This window comes from Cuculus canorus, chromosome 12 (assembly GCF_017976375.1).
Source record: "Cuculus canorus isolate bCucCan1 chromosome 12, bCucCan1.pri, whole genome shotgun sequence".
Classification (NCBI taxonomy): Eukaryota; Metazoa; Chordata; class Aves; order Cuculiformes; family Cuculidae; genus Cuculus; species Cuculus canorus.
The window spans coordinates 1,320,001-1,335,847 of NC_071412.1; the positions used below are offsets into that span (position 1 = coordinate 1,320,001).

The 15,847-nt window shown below is 39.5% G+C and overlaps 1 protein-coding gene across 1 annotated transcript in view; it reads left to right on the forward strand.

The window, feature by feature from the left end:
• The window catches only part of ALDH1A2 (aldehyde dehydrogenase 1 family member A2), a 56,706-nt gene that overhangs the window by 17,979 nt on the left and 22,880 nt on the right, over positions 1 to 15,847 (forward strand). Inside the window, exons 2-5 of the mRNA XM_009563695.2 lie at positions 6,409 to 6,513; positions 6,710 to 6,850; positions 8,437 to 8,566; positions 14,327 to 14,388. Of these exons, the coding sequence (XP_009561990.1) occupies positions 6,409 to 6,513; positions 6,710 to 6,850; positions 8,437 to 8,566; positions 14,327 to 14,388 (438 nt within the window). The remainder of the gene's footprint in view (positions 1 to 6,408; positions 6,514 to 6,709; positions 6,851 to 8,436; positions 8,567 to 14,326; positions 14,389 to 15,847) is intronic.

A 15,847-nucleotide genomic window follows, 5' to 3' on the forward strand; every position in this document is an offset into this window, starting at 1 on the left:
TGCTGAGGGCCAAACAGCTGTGGTTCTTTTATAAAGTACTGTGGCATCTGATGCCCCCTCCCCCATCCTTGCAGATTTAACATTGAAGGATCTCTAAGGAGAAAGTCACATATGAAAAAAAGATCTTTGATGGAATGAAACTATAACCAGCTATTAAATCAATTGCTCTAGGAATTTCCCATTCCTTCCTCCATTCATCCAGAACCGTATCTCCTGTGGGAAGCCATTATTATTTGGATGTTAAAATCCTCTTCCTGTACCAAAAAAACATTTCTGGAACTGCAACAGCACAAAAACATTGTTTATTGAATCCATGGGAAAATAATTCCACCTCCAAAGAGCTGAATGCCAGGCCACTGTCTGTCCACTGGCTGAAGTTCTTACTTATACAGCTGGGGAGCCTGAAGAAAAAGTTTGATGACATCATCACTAAGCAATATCAAATTCAGAAGGTAGATCATCGTTTCACTCACACATCATTTGAGAATATTTTCAAGAAAGGAAATGAAAAGTTACATTGTTCACACCTGTGTTGATTACTCTTATAAATTAAAGAAGCACAAATTGCTTGTTTTCCTGTATCTTTTCGGAGAAGACAATACGAACAGAGAGGCAGGGAGCGTTCAAGAGTACCCAGTGAATTAAAAAACCAGTTCCATTTTCCAAATCCAGGTCTAGCCCCTGGGTGAACGTCAGAGGGAATCTGCAGTGCCACAACACCGAACCTGTTTCAACTAAGAGCTGCAAAGGAGATATCATTTCTGTGCTGCATTTTGATTACTTATATTTAAACGCAGACCCACAAAGACAGCTGTGCTTCCTCAATGGTAAATAGCAATGAAAATACACAATGCTATCCATTTTCTCTCTACTCTAATTTTTGCTACTACTGCATTGCAGATTAGATTGTTCGGCCTTGTTTTGTACACATCCCTTTCTCTTTGAATACTTATCACTCCAATTACCTGCATGGTTTGAGATGAACATTAAGTTGCTAATTATTAATAAGCCAACTGGGACAGATGGCTACTTAAACAAGATATTGTAGTTTATTTGCAAAGCTTAATTTGCCTTGCTTTATGTGAAAAACATTTACTCTTGGCTTGATTTCAACACTGATGAGCATTCAAAAATGCTGTTGAACTCAGTGCATAATGCTTTTGAAATTCAGGTCTTATGCAAAATGCAGTATATAATTTCCTTCCAACCACATGTCAGCAGAGTCTCAAAGTAATTTGAATTCTTACATGACAACTTTGAATTTTACTGTTCCTTTTAATACCTTTTGGTATGCTACAGCATCTTGGAGGCCCTGACCAGTTATGTGCCCTGTAGGATGGGTCAGGTTCCTTGATTAGTCCTATGGAACTCTGTCAACAGTAGCTGTATGTACTTAGTCACAGGCAGAATTCAAACTTAGCAACCCTTAGCTTGCAAAGTTCCACCAGAAAGTCTATGAGAACAGGTGCGTGTGATGAAGAGATTATTGTGAGTACCTAGAGGGACGTGTCTGTCCTTTTAAGAAAATGCTATGCCCTCGCCATCTTTCACTCGGAAAGGAACAGAAATTATCAAGAGACCTTTATGATGAGATCTCATGAGAATGATGACTCTCCAAGGGCACGCTTACGGGGGCAACCAGGAGCTTCCAACCATGCCTGTTACACTGTAAGGCCTGATTGAAGCTTCCCTATCTCACACACATACACGGCTCACCCACCTGCTACCTCAGCAGCCACCCTGTTCTGCATGCTGCCTTAGGTGGCACTGCTGGAGAACACACACTATTTATTTCCTCCTTAGATCACTGTGCACCAGTGCCAGATTCCTCCCTTTCAACAGGCATTGTCTGTTGTACCAGTTGGGTTTGCTCTGGGACAAATCACTGTACTGACGGGGGCAGCAAAATAAAACAGGAAGGTTTGCCCTTTCTCTTCCCGCTCTGAGTGCAAACTAAGTGTTCATATGTTCCAATATTTTTCAAGCGTTCCCTTTTCCCTTCCGATTTTGGCAGAGTTTTGTTGATAGCACCCAACAGGCCAGATTATTTAACTACTTACAATACCACATAGTAAATATATGACATACTATATACTTTTTCTTTTCCTCACTGCAAATCACAAAAGGTAACACTAGGACTCAAACAAAAACAAATTACCTCAGTAACTTCTGGAAAACTCAAGTGGTTAATCAGTTACCTTTTATTTACATATATATGCTTAATGCTGAATTAAGTTGTAAAAACCAAAGGCTGATTTATAGCTCCAGTCAGCCTTAATTAACATTGATTCCAGGGGAATAGTAAATGTGAATAGCCTTCACAATTGAGTTGAACAATGGACTCACTGGGTGTTGTCCAATTTGTAGCATGATTTACATGGAAGCAAGCCCTTCTTTTTTTCTAGGGTTACCCCTTTTTCATCTGGTGTTTAGGATGGGTTATATATAATCCATAGATAGGAACATTTGCTGTCAAATATTCTCCCTGATTTAGAGTTAGCCTTTACCATGGTCCCTATAAATAAGGCAGAAAAAAAACCCAATTTGAGGCTTTGCAGGGATTCCTTGTTCTTGCAACGTGTCATCGCTTGTCCATTTCATGGCATTTTTACGAAGTGGCCATAATGAAAGTCAGATTAAATGTACAGGATATATACATTTAATCAACAGCCATTGGAGTCAGTAGTGCTGGAAGAGTTATAAAAGCCCCTGTGAATGCAAATTTATTGCAAAAGAATCTGCGTCTTGGTGGTAGGAATATCTGCTGAATGGTACTACCTGACACAGAACACCTAAAACTTTCAAAAGTGAATTATTTAAGTGTAACGTTTAGCTTGTAAAGCCGCCAGCTGCTGCATTTCAAGTCTTGAAACTGTTCCAAAACATGGGACTAGGTACTTTATTTGTGCACTAGAGTAAATACTCTGATTTTACTGCCAATTTAAATGTGCTCAGTTTACAGTAATGAGCTTGTATAGGCAATACCTTGTTTATAGAAAGTGGAACAGGAAGAAACTAACATTAACCATTAACAGTAGCAATTTCTCTTGCCATCAACTCTAACTCTATGCCAAACAGATCCTTCCCATGTCCTATCTGAAATACTCGCTATTACTGTTCTTTTTCTAAATCTGTGGGATAAATGGAGCATTTGATAAAATAATACACCTTATAGTTCCAGTCAGCTTGAACTGCAACACTCCTTTGTAATTCCAAGGTGCTATTTCTTATTCCTATGGTGAAATGTGTTTTAAGAACAAACATGTGTCCTGTGCACTAACAAACCTGATGATAGCTGTTCATCCCAGCAGAATGTAGTTGACATTTTGTAATCTTTTTAAAACAGAACATACCAGTTCTGTAAGAGAAGAATACTGAATTGTGGTTGCCTCCACTTCGCAGATTCTTGTACTGAACCTAACTGTTTTATTCTTTCAAGACAGATCACACGAGGAACCTATGTGTTTATGTACATACTGTAACCTTAAACAAACATCCTTACATTTCCTTTGGCCATCTGTTCCTGAAGCCACAAGGTTTTCTCCCCTCCCTTCCCTCCTCAGCGCACCCCACACACACTCTGGGCATGGAGTTAACTCCATTGAACTCAGTGGAAGGGATGGCAGTAAAATCATTCTTCCACACAGGTCACAGATCTCAGAGTTTCTTTTACAGTCTAAAAAGTGACAACGATGCACCAGAGGATTTAAGGTTATGGTGTTAGTCACTAGAGATCGTACTGGTGATTCTTTCATTATCTTGTTTTGGCTGGGTTAGTTCCAAAATGTCCTAACGGGGCCAATACGTCAGCTTGCAAAGCAGTGTAATCACCGAGCAGGAAGACACCACCCACAGTCTGAGGAGCTTACAGTCCAAGGACACGAAAAGGTCCAAGATAAATACAGTGTGAAAAGACCACGAGAGATGGGTGATGGTGTGGCAGTTCCTGGGTTCAGGCTACCTCTGAAGCCCAAGAAAAAAAAGCGAGGGGAAGTAAAGAAAGGGCAGGCACTGAAAACAGATGGAAGGGCACACAGCAAAGTGGCTGAGGCCAGAGACAGAGGGAAGATAAGGAAACACAACCATAAAACAAGAGCACACATAAGTGTTGGTTTCTATGCACAGTTGTTATATCACCAGGGTCTTTTCCTGCCAGCCACAGGTTCCTTCTGCCCATGTCCTAAGTCGGACATGAGTCAGCTCTGAACCAGAAGCTATATCACTGCAGTTAGTGTGGGCCTGAGCCTGAGCTAATGAGCACCACTGAGAACACAGCTGCATGCCTTCCATTTGGCTTGGAGGCTAGGTTGAACAAGATCGTATCTGGTAACAGAAATCTCTACAGATGCATCTTTGCTTTCATGTGCAAATATAAGTGTGCAATTTCTTTACTTTCTTTAGAATCCACAGACACATGAGTGTCCTCACCATGGGTTTTTTGGGGTTTTTTTTTCACCCTTTTGCTCTTCGATGCTGTAACTGTTCGATCTTGAGCTTTCTGACTGTATTTTCTCTTGGCTATTTTTTTTTTTTGCTAAAATAGTATATTGATTTTTTTCCCAGCTCAGTTTCTTGTCATCAATTTGTGACTACCTCTCTACTTATTTCCTTTCTTCCTTACATGTATGTTAAAGCTTTGGTGATTCTCTTTCTTTAAACACCAGGCATTTTGATGCTGATGCTTTTTTTTCTGTATTCAGGCAAGCTGTAAACCCTTAGGTTAGAGTAAGTTTTAACCTAGCTGGCAGGCTGGTGCGGCTGTCCTCACCGTACTGTTCCAAGCCTAAAAAATCAGCAGCTGATCTATAATTATATCGTACTATTCTTTGACTAGAAAGGACCAGTATTACACTCCACTCATTTCCACAAGAAAACCATGCAATTGTTTTTGTGCTAGTTTTGCCTCATCAAACTTTGCTAAAAAAGGAACCAAGGCAACAAAAAAAACAAAAGGAACCAACACCATGATGCCATTTAAGCAATGTCCTTACATATGAACTGTCTTCCGTCATCTCCCTGAGTTCATCTGGCTGACCTGAGCCATGTACCAGTACGAAGGTAACAATTTCTTTACTGCACAGCAGTAAGACAGCAGAAAGTGCAAGATTGAAGAGGTGGCAAAGCACTGCTCTGAACAGGTCAGTTGTGATTAGTCTGCCTAATCAGTTGGACGGGGTTTTGTCCCAGAGTCTGTGCTGGTTCTGTGAGAAAACTTGACCAATATTTAATGTATCATCCATTCTTGTTCTGTAGCCACGATCTAAAAAGATAAGCCAGTTTCTACCATGTAAGTATCTCAGATCGGAACTGAATCTTTCAAAGGGTCCCTTGGCTTTCTACTCTTCCACAGTCATAGGATCTGAATGGTTATGGGGCATAGCTTTGATTTAACTACAGAGAGAGGTCCCTGTCTCTACTTTCTCATGCAAAAAAGAGTGGTGAACATTCGTTCTGCTAGGGGTGAACTGCCTCCGGTGAAGTTAGTTTTAAAATGCCTATTGATTTAAACGAGGTCAGAACCTTCTTTTACACATTTAAAGTTATATTTCATGGAATCCAATGAAAGAACATTGATACTGGAGCTCCAAGGAACCTGTATGTTGCCTGCCCTTTTTGAACACCTCCATTTTCAGAAAGATTTCAAGGACAAGAAGAGTCTGAATACCTGGAAAATCTTTCACTCAGTCATTTTCCTAGAGTGACTTATTTTATATTTGTTAATAAATGATTGCATTCTGTTCTTGAAAGCCATTCAGTAGAAAATAACTGGCATGTATGCAGCTACCTGTAAAAATGTACTTTAAATAAACTCACCTGTCATTACCCCTCTTAAGACAGCTGTTGTCAGCACCATTAAAATTCAAATTTGTGTTGCCCATCACAACTGAAATGATGTCAACACTGGGAGAATTTAACAATTTCCATTGTTCCAAGCAGATAAGCAAGTTAATTCTGTCCTGCAAAGCCATCACTGTAGCCATAATCAACTGACTGTGTATTGAAGAACTGTGATGTTTGAGATTATTCAGCCTTCACTGGGTTGTAACAATGACCAAATGTTTACTTACTGAGTTGAATGATTACTCTAAATCCTGTCTTGTCTCCAGCAGTTTCAAGGCTTTTTCACTGATACAGGTATTTATTTTTTCAGTTTATTCGTTACAGTTTTTGAACGTCAACCAAGTTATTTATAGAGTTTGATGCTGCTTCTATAGTAACACTGCCACAGAACACTGAAAGATATCAGGGGCTGACCCTTAGCCTGAACTCTTGAAAACTTTGATTTTTCACAGGCATAAATAAATGTTAACTCTTTTGTATTAGTATCTGCACCCTTTCCCAGGGCTTTGTTATATAAATTACTGTTTGATCATGCAGGAGGACTGATGACTTTTCTTCCTTTTCTAGATTTTCATCAATAATGAGTGGCAAAATTCTGAAAGTGGGAGAATATTCCCAGTATATAATCCAGCAACAGGAGAGCAGATCTGTGAGATCCAGGAAGCTGACAAGGTAACGCGTCCTGTGAATGGGTTGAAATGCATAAATAGATCAAAGCAATGGGTCTAAAATAGCACTATTAGACAGTTCTTTCATTTATCAGAGTTCTAAACCCCATCACGTGACTGAGGTTGTACAACAGCAAGCTTCGTAAGCCTGGTAATGTTATTTACCTCAGTGCCTTTGTTTTTTTCTTCCTCCTGGACAGGTTGATACGGACAAAGCAGTGAGGGCAGCTCGCCTTGCTTTTTCTCTGGGTTCCGTTTGGAGGAGAATGGATGCATCGGAAAGAGGCCATCTTTTGGATAAGCTAGCAGACTTGGTTGAAAGAGACAGGGCAATTCTTGCTGTAAGTGGTGCATAAAAATTAAGTCAAATTACCTGTCATTTTAACATTCTGAGAGCAAATTAGTTCATAAATGTGTTAAAATGAATTATATTTGAAAACTACCCTCAGGTTGATGGCTAGGATGGCTGACTGTCTACTTAAGACCTGATCCAGAGCCCATAAAAATCAACAAGTCTTCCAAGTGACTCAAATGAGATGCTAATTGGACATCAGACAAAGGAATGAGTGCGCACACACGTGTAGGCCTGTTATGAGCTCTTGTAACTTTTCTAAAATAAAAAGTGGAAGACTGAGTGAAGCGATTTCTGCAGATATTAATGAAATGACAGGTGAAATGCTTACTGACACTCAACTGGTAACATGAATTCTGGGTATCGCACTGTTTCACTCACGCATGAAGCCATCTAAACGGTGGCATTGTTAATGTTATTTTCCGCATGTCAAGTGCTTTGAACTAAGCTGGTGAACATCTTAATTCCAGCTTTGTCAACGCTTAAATCATCTTACCACCAGTGTATACTCTAAAATCGCCACAGGGAGAAGGAAGTGCACAGCAAATCAAGTTTACTCTGCCTGTCATTTGATTTGTATTTCTAGAGCCAAGTTCTTTACTGAATTGCACTGCAGGCAGTGCCATTAATTGCTCTTGGGGATATAAGTCAGTACAGAATTAGGCCTCCATTCTTCTCTACAGAAATTCATTTGATGGTTGGTGTGTTACACATGGGCGTACTTTGCCTATTCTTAATGATTTCTATTAGACAGCTATTGAGAATGAGTTAAGCTGCTCAACATCTTAGGATATTTTATTGGATTCTTTTTGCTAAATGATCTTAGGAACCCCTAAGAGGATAGCTTATAAGGTACTTTTAAAAATAGGGATATTAACTTAAAAATAAGGACATTAGCTTGTTAATTTATGAGCTTCCCTAGAGGAGAGTTTGTTTATTTGATGGCAATAAATAAACTGGCTGTACAGTATAGATATCTCAGACCTCAGCAGGAGTCTTGGCAGCCATATAGAGAAATTTTTATATTCACATCAATTATATAAAGAGGGATATGTCCATTCTTCCCTTTATGGATTTAGATCGTTAATATGGGGTTACAAGGAGCCCCTTCTCAGCTGTTATCATTAACATAACAGAACCTAGTTTGACAGGCATTTTTATCTTGGCTTGTGATTAAAGAATTTTAGCATTTATAGATCTGGGCCAAACACAGTGGCTATTTGTCCAAAATACACACAGCCACATGTACATGCATGTGGATACACACGCAGAACCACAAGACAGAAGGACAGACAGACACATAAATGCACACATGCATGCACACATTCTTAAAATCACAGTCATTGCAGAATTCTCCAGAAGGAAAATGCGTTTTGTTCACATTTGCAAAAATAGTAACAAAGGGGATCAGATAGTTATTCTGAACTTTGTGGGTTAAGGCTATGCCAAGGCATAACTGGTCGGTCATTGTTAAAATCTGTCATGATTGAGGAGCTGCTAAGATAGTGAATAGTTAAGTACAACAGTCTGTAAATGGCACTGTGCTTACGTCTCTTAACTTTTCTTGTCCTCTAGACTATGGAATCACTGAACAGTGGCAAACCTTTCTTGCAAGCTTTCTATGTTGATCTTCAGGGAGTCATAAAAACCCTGAGGTATTACGCTGGCTGGGCAGACAAAATCCATGGAATGACCATTCCAGTAGGTAAGGGGGATTAAAGCATAGGTACGCACCTATACCTTCTCATGGCCAAATGGCTTAATAGATTACAGCTTTGTAAGAGGTAGAAGAGAACCTTGTCTGGGTCTTATATTGTGTAATAAAAATATTGCGAAGCAGATGTTTAGAAGTCAGTGAGGGCTGGGCTAGCTGACCTGCTATTGTTCTGCCCTACATGTACATCCCAAGGAATGTTTTGTTTCTTTCAGAGAAGGTCAGAGAAGGGAATAGCTCAAAACCTACATTTAAATATTGCTACACTTATAAAAATGTGTGTGGTGTAAGCCTGGCAAATACCTCGGAACACATGAAAAGTTTGCTAACTACCTGTTTAAGAAACAGTATGCTTAGCTATATATCTTGTTTATATATGTCTTCTTGCTGACTATGCAAACCATTTTATTTGGGACTAGCACTGGATCCAAATTCACTTGTACTTTGAGACATTTTGTCATGTTACTATAGAGAGTTACTATAGAGAACTGTACACGTGTAGCAGATACACTTTGTTAAGTGTGCTTCTTCAAAATTATTCAGCAGGATGAGTTTTACAGTGAATGTGAGATAAATCTTTATGAGTGCTAGGAAATTGGTTATTCTGCTATTATTTTTTGCTAAAGAGATAAGAACAGAAAAAAATCTTTATCATTATTTTTATTTAACAATTCTCTTCCTCCTGCCCCTCCCTTACAGCTGTTTAATAAACACAGGCTGCATTTTCTGCTGCAAATATATTAATTTGCAGTCTGGACTAGATGTACTAACTATGCAAAATGGCACATGATCAAAGGATGATTTTATGCAGGTGCAGTCATTAAGATAAATGTATTCATCTTTTACCTGCATAAAATAAAACTTGGGAAAAACAGTAAGGAAAACCAGCATTTATTCTATGGATTCTTTTTGGCTTCGTGGTGTACACTGTTTTTTACACATGCATGTTTATTACACTTTACTGAAGGAGATCAGGAAGGCAACTAAATTTACAAGTAAACGAATTTTGCTGTTGCCCACCTGTTTCCATAAAGTCACATTATGTAACACATCTGCAGTACAGCAGCTTGCCTCTGTACAGCAAAGAAAAAAACGATCAAAGCTAGGTAAGCAGATAGATTGAAAATATGGCCCCAAAACCTACAGGAGGAAAACACATCAAGTAACTCTTGCTGCATTGTTACTCATCATGGTGTTTTAGCTTATTAAAACTGCAGTGTGTACTGACTGTTGCTTATCATCAGTAATACATTTTCACCAAAGAAATCACAATATTACTGTTTCAGGTGTAGGCTCATCTGTAAGGACTCTTTAAGATTTCCACAGTCATTTAAGCTGAGATTCATAAAACCTGGTTTTGCTGCTTGCCCTTCCCACTAAAACATGCAAAAGTGCAGAGCACACCATAAATTCATATATTCAGCAAATTTCCTGTTCCCTAATCCCTTTCTCCCTAGTCATTGAACACCTTCTTCTCACTCGTTAGCCCCACAGGTACATGGAATTTAGGTCAGTCACCAATAGGTATCACAAAGTTAAGAAGAATAAATGTTCTTTTCTTCTTCTTGTCCTCAAGTAGTGTATCTGATGAAAACTCCGATTTTTTTCAGTGAGGTGGGCTACGCTGGGGGCGAGGCAGGCTCATTTTCACCAGGCCTTCATAAATGCAGACTTCATTACTGACAAACACAGTTATCAGGAGTGTAGAATTTAAGTCCATTCACAGATTTTCAGAGTATCAATTAGTTCTTCTTCTTGGTTAAACACTCCTCTGTATTCCTCTAGTTTCACACCATAAATTTGTCATTCTCATAAAACCGTGTTAGAGAAAGGGCAATGTTAAATAATGATATTCTTTACGTTCACTTACCATCAGCTCATCAAAGGAACATGATAACAAAACCAAAATAAAAACCTTATTAAATCTCTTTTTCTTTCTGTTCAGTGTGCTAATAAATCTGAAACCTCCCAATCTTTCATCTGTTTCTGTTGAGGTTTTGTTTTCCTTGAAATAAAACAGGGCAAGTGATAGGCAAGTAGGAGAGCAGTGCATTTTACAGTCACATTCCTTTTGGTCCTAAAGGCTAAAACTTGCCCTTTGCTTGCTCCCATGCGTAAAGCCTTGATTTAAATTAAAACAGAATGAAGGTAGACTAGAAACAGTTAAAATAATAAACTGAATGCAAGTAAAAAAATGTATCTTTAAATCAATATATGATACAGCTTAAAGAACCATCTTGCCTCTCCTCACCCACTTGTTTGCTGCATCCTGCTGTATGAGACGTGACTATTTTATGATTGCTATGCAAATAAAATATCTGGGATGGATGGAGACTCCTGATGGAAATCTGAGAAAACACATCTGTGGAAGGTGTTGCTGTCCCAAAGTGAGATCCCTAGATAAATGGGGCTTTCTTTCTGATTAAAAAAAATCTTTAGGCCAGGTGCTAAGCAGCTGCAAATTGATCTGGCTCTATTAATATCAGTGAGGACTGAAGAATGGCAGTTTACATCAGCTAAGAATATTAAAAAAAACTATTAAGTTTTTGTGTTGAATGTGGGATCAGACTGTCCGATCCCTCTCAGGCAATGTTCGTCTGGCTTCCAGCTAGCAACAGCATCTTAGCATAAGTGTTGTTAGCATGACTTGTATAAACTGATCTTAAAATTCTAAAACATTTAAAAGTTTCCTATTTAATTTCTGAGCACAGAGGAGCTTTCCATGCTCACTGTTCAGAAAAAAAATGATTCACTTCATCAGTCTGGAGTTACTTTGCCATGGTAACAGCTTATTTTACATTACGGACGAGGCAGCTCTTAGATACAGCTTTGTCCTGTCCAGGGGCTTCTGAACAACTTCAAGTCACATATGGTCACAAAGATATTCTTAGAAAGCAACCTCAAAAATCCTATCTTAACAGTAAGTCAATGGATGATGAACTTTGGAAGTGGGTGTCAAAAAGGGCAGCCATCTAGAGTCTACTGGAAGAACGCAGGACAAGCACCTCTGCATGGGAGGAATTGCTCTGCCTACGTTCGGTAGAATTAACCACCATTTCTCTGACTTGGCAAGTAGGTTCAGGTTATCTATAACTATGTTATGAAGCACGCAGACATGTGGCAATGATTATGCAGTGACAATCTAAAGTCAGACAGTGCTAACATAACTGTGTTACTGTTATGTTGTCACCATCCTTCTGGCTGAGCATCCACCTCTCACAGTACTACCAAGTACAAGCTGGTATTTTTAGCTGACTCCTCTATGTGCCTCTTGAGCACTTACACAGTATAGCCTGTATCTACTTCTCTGTATTTTGACTTCTGCTTTGCTGCTGTCTGGTGTGATGATTCTTCCTATGAACCTGTCTGCTAGCATCTGTGAAATATAGCCTAGAAAATCAAGCTGATCATCGCTAGTTGTGAAATAAATATTCTTATCTCCACTGGGAAGTTGTTAAGCATCTAGAGATCAAAACGTGGCAATGACATTTTGTCAATGCAGAACAAACCAGCTTATCAGCTATTTTTTTCCTCCTTTCCCTGATGTCAATCTTTTTCCTCTCTCTCCCTCCCTCCTTGACTTCCTCTGTTCTGTCCCTTGTCTTGGTTGCAGACTGTTGTTAACTTTCTGATAATTATTTTGTATGAGCTACTCTAGCTCGGGTTTCTACTGAGCAAATCCTGTAAAGCAGATGTACAGAAATAAGCAGAACTAAAAATAAGTTATTGCTAATCAAATTCAAGTTGAAGTCTTTACCTAAACCCAAGAAGCTTTATGGATTAACCCATTTATTGTTAGCAGATGTATACATAGTACAGGACACTGCAGCAGGTTCCCAAGATGTACTCTCCATTATGAAGTTAGGTCTTTTCCCAAGGTAAACAAGGCTGTCGTTGGTGCCAACTGAATGGGGTAGAAGCTGCTGCTGCCCACATGCTCTTACACCGTGTGAAGGACAGCACATACCTCTGCATTGGACAGTGACAATGGGAGCAAAAGCATTGTAACCTCTCGTCCTCTTACTCCTGTCTGACCATTTCCTACCCTAGTAAATCTTCTCCTGTGGTCAAGCTTATGTAACATTCTCATTATTATCCCATCCTTAGTTGAAATGACTTTTCTAAGTAAAGATATTCAGTTTTTTCTAGATGACCAAGCACTACACACAGGCCATGGGAAACATTCAATTCATGCCTTTAGCATAGTCCTTCCTGCAACTGCAGCCTCAATGAAAAGCATTTGACCTAAATTCAGAGATGGTTTGAGCCTCGACTCGTTTGTACGGCTACAAGACTCAATTTGGGTACAAAAGTGCTGTAAATCTACTTTGCGCAGATGCAGGCCAAGCACACTAACAAAGCTGATGGTTGGACAGCACCTTAACCCCACACAGAGCAAGTAATTTTCCTGCTCTTTATCAGCTGGGGAGAAACCTACATGGTAGCACAGCATGTACTCCCAGACCACAGGCAAGTGCTGAAGCAGCAACAACCAGTTTTGTGAAAGAGCGTGAACTCCCTCAGCCCCATGACCGTCACACCTTGTGCAAAATGAGCCAGCACAGGGGCTTGCTGCTCTGAGCAGGCCGGGCCATGTGGAAGGTTCCCACAGCCCCCAGTCCCCAAATCACAGATCTGTTTATTTCACGACCCAGCTCAGGGTGACTTAAACTCAACAGTGGTTTAGTTAAGGGCTGCAGATCTAGTGTAGCACTCACTTTAATGAATGATACATCTCACCTCTGGAGGTTTTTTGCCATTTTTGTTGATCAGGATCTTAACAATGATTACCGGGCCAGAGAGTCAAATAATTCCCTTTAGCCTCATACCATCCACACTTGCTGTTTGTGAATATACAGTCTTCTACATCTTTGTTGTCTTTCTTAGTCTGTATTTTGATTTCTGTCAAAGTTCAGAGAGAAAAGCCCATAGTTTCCAAGTTTCCAGTGACGTGGTCCCTTCATGTATTTAGTCACCACTGCCTTGCCCAGAATGTTTGTGAAAACTTTCCTTATTCTCTATTCATTGTTTTCTAGCTGCATCCAACTTCTTCCTTGAGCCTAAATTACCTGCCTGTTTAGCTTGAGGCTATTTCCAATACTGGCCTTCCTCCACATCAGCTATCAGAGCATGGCTATACCACTTCCCCTGTGTTCTCCTTAGTCTTGTCTTTTGCAGTAAATTATACTCAATCACACATCAGTCACAGGCTTCCCGTCTTCATTGCACATCCACAGAGCGTGGTATATCATTCCATCACTTCAAACTGCCAGTGTCTTCAATGGAAGATGAGTGAGATGCATGTTACTGTATTATCCCATCTGCTCGTACATATTATATGTATATATAGGAAGGTGTATTATACCTTCATATTGCTGTGCTCCAGTCATGCCTTTCAGGAAATTGCCTTTGTGACTCTTCTTTACTACTCTCACTCTGCAATGAGCAGAGACCAGTAACTGGCTTCCATGCTGCTGCCCTTTTTTGTGCTGTACATTTGTCCTCTTTGCCAAGGAACAAAATAGGTTAATTTCTGATGGGATGCCTGCTTCCTTTGTCCTACAGAAAGAACAATTAGGTTGCTCCTGAACCTAGGTTTCCCATGCTGGCTCATGAAAAAACATTTCCATTACTTATTTCTTTTACTGCCATCAAAGGCTGATCCTTAGAGCTTTTTTCCCCCTCTATTTTTTTTTTTTTGTTCTGCCAAGTCAAACTGCACTTGAGAGTAACCATGCTCATCTGTTTCAGATGGAGATTATTTTACGTTTACAAGACACGAACCCATCGGAGTGTGTGGACAGATCATCCCTGTGAGTATCTCTTCTAGAGCTTTCTATTTATTTTCATTTGAACCAGCTCTTTAAAGACACATAAAACATGGTCCTCAGCTATGTGTGTTTTCCATTACGAAAAAAGCTGAGCTCATATTGTTGACATATCTTTAACAGCCTCCCTGCAAATGCTTATTTGAACATGCTAATAGGGTTTAGGCTCTGTTATTAGGAGTTAAGTTCTCAAGTCATAGAATTCTCATGATTAAAACAAGCAAAGCAAAGCACAGTGTTAATATGCTGTCAGTGGTTATGGATGTTCACACAACTTATGGAAAATTGATGCTTTGCTGTGGTAGTCTTTTTATTTATTTAGTTTTTACTGTGATTTAACAGGCTCCTCAGTTCCTGGGAGAATGTGACGCATTTTAGTTCCATTCTTTCCTGCTATTTCTTTTACAAGGCTGGAGGAGAAAAGGAAACTCCAGGAGACATATCATTACAATTAGCATTGTGTAGCTCATAAAAGATATGCAATGTTTGTTTTATTTGTTATGAGAGAGAAACACAGCATTTCATCAAATCTAATACTCCCCCTACACCCCAATATACATCCTTAATACACTCTTGCTGAACACAGCATGGGAATTACACCAAAAAGCTAACTTTATCAGGAGAACCAGTTAACCAGTTTTGGCAGAAATTTCAGCGGGAGGCTCACATATAGCTCTTAAAATATTGTGTGGAAATATTTTTCCTTGACAAAGCACTGGGGAACTAATCAGGACATTCCCTGAAACTTTTATTGATGCTGTTTTTTCATTTTGTTTATGTTAACCACAAAGCCACTAAACTTTAACAATGTTAAGCCCCTTTTCCTTATTTATATTTCTTGTTATTTTGTGTCTTTGTTAAGAGGTGGCTATTTTTTTGACACTCCGTAGAAACTCAGAGAAGCATGCAAACAACTCAGAGAGTCTGGGGCTACACCATCCTGCAAACGCTTACACACTCTCCTAACTTGACTCACAAGTGGTCCTTATGAATTAATGATTCCATGGCTCTGTCCCCACTCTTCAGCCACACACATGGAAAAGCACTTGTAAAATGACAACCCCTATTTTGAGTTAGACAACGTCTAACTCAAAGTTGCTCAACATCTCCTAGGCTTGTCTCCTTGAGCTTAACTGACAGATCTCTTGAAGAAACTTGGCCAGAGGCTGAAGATCACGCCAAAAGCAGGATTTATTTGGTTTAGATTTGTAAAACTCTTTGTTCAGGGTACCCAGCCTGTTCATTCTTCCCCCAGGTTTGTCCTCCAAAACTTTAACATGGCTGTCATACGCCTCTATTCTAACACTGTGGCTAATCTGTTATGTATTTCCTCCACAGCTACCAGTCACACAGTACAGCCCCTGGGCCCTGCATGCACTTGCCCGTTACACGAGCAAATATGTTATTAGAAAAATAAAATTAAACAACAAGCTTAACACTAAAC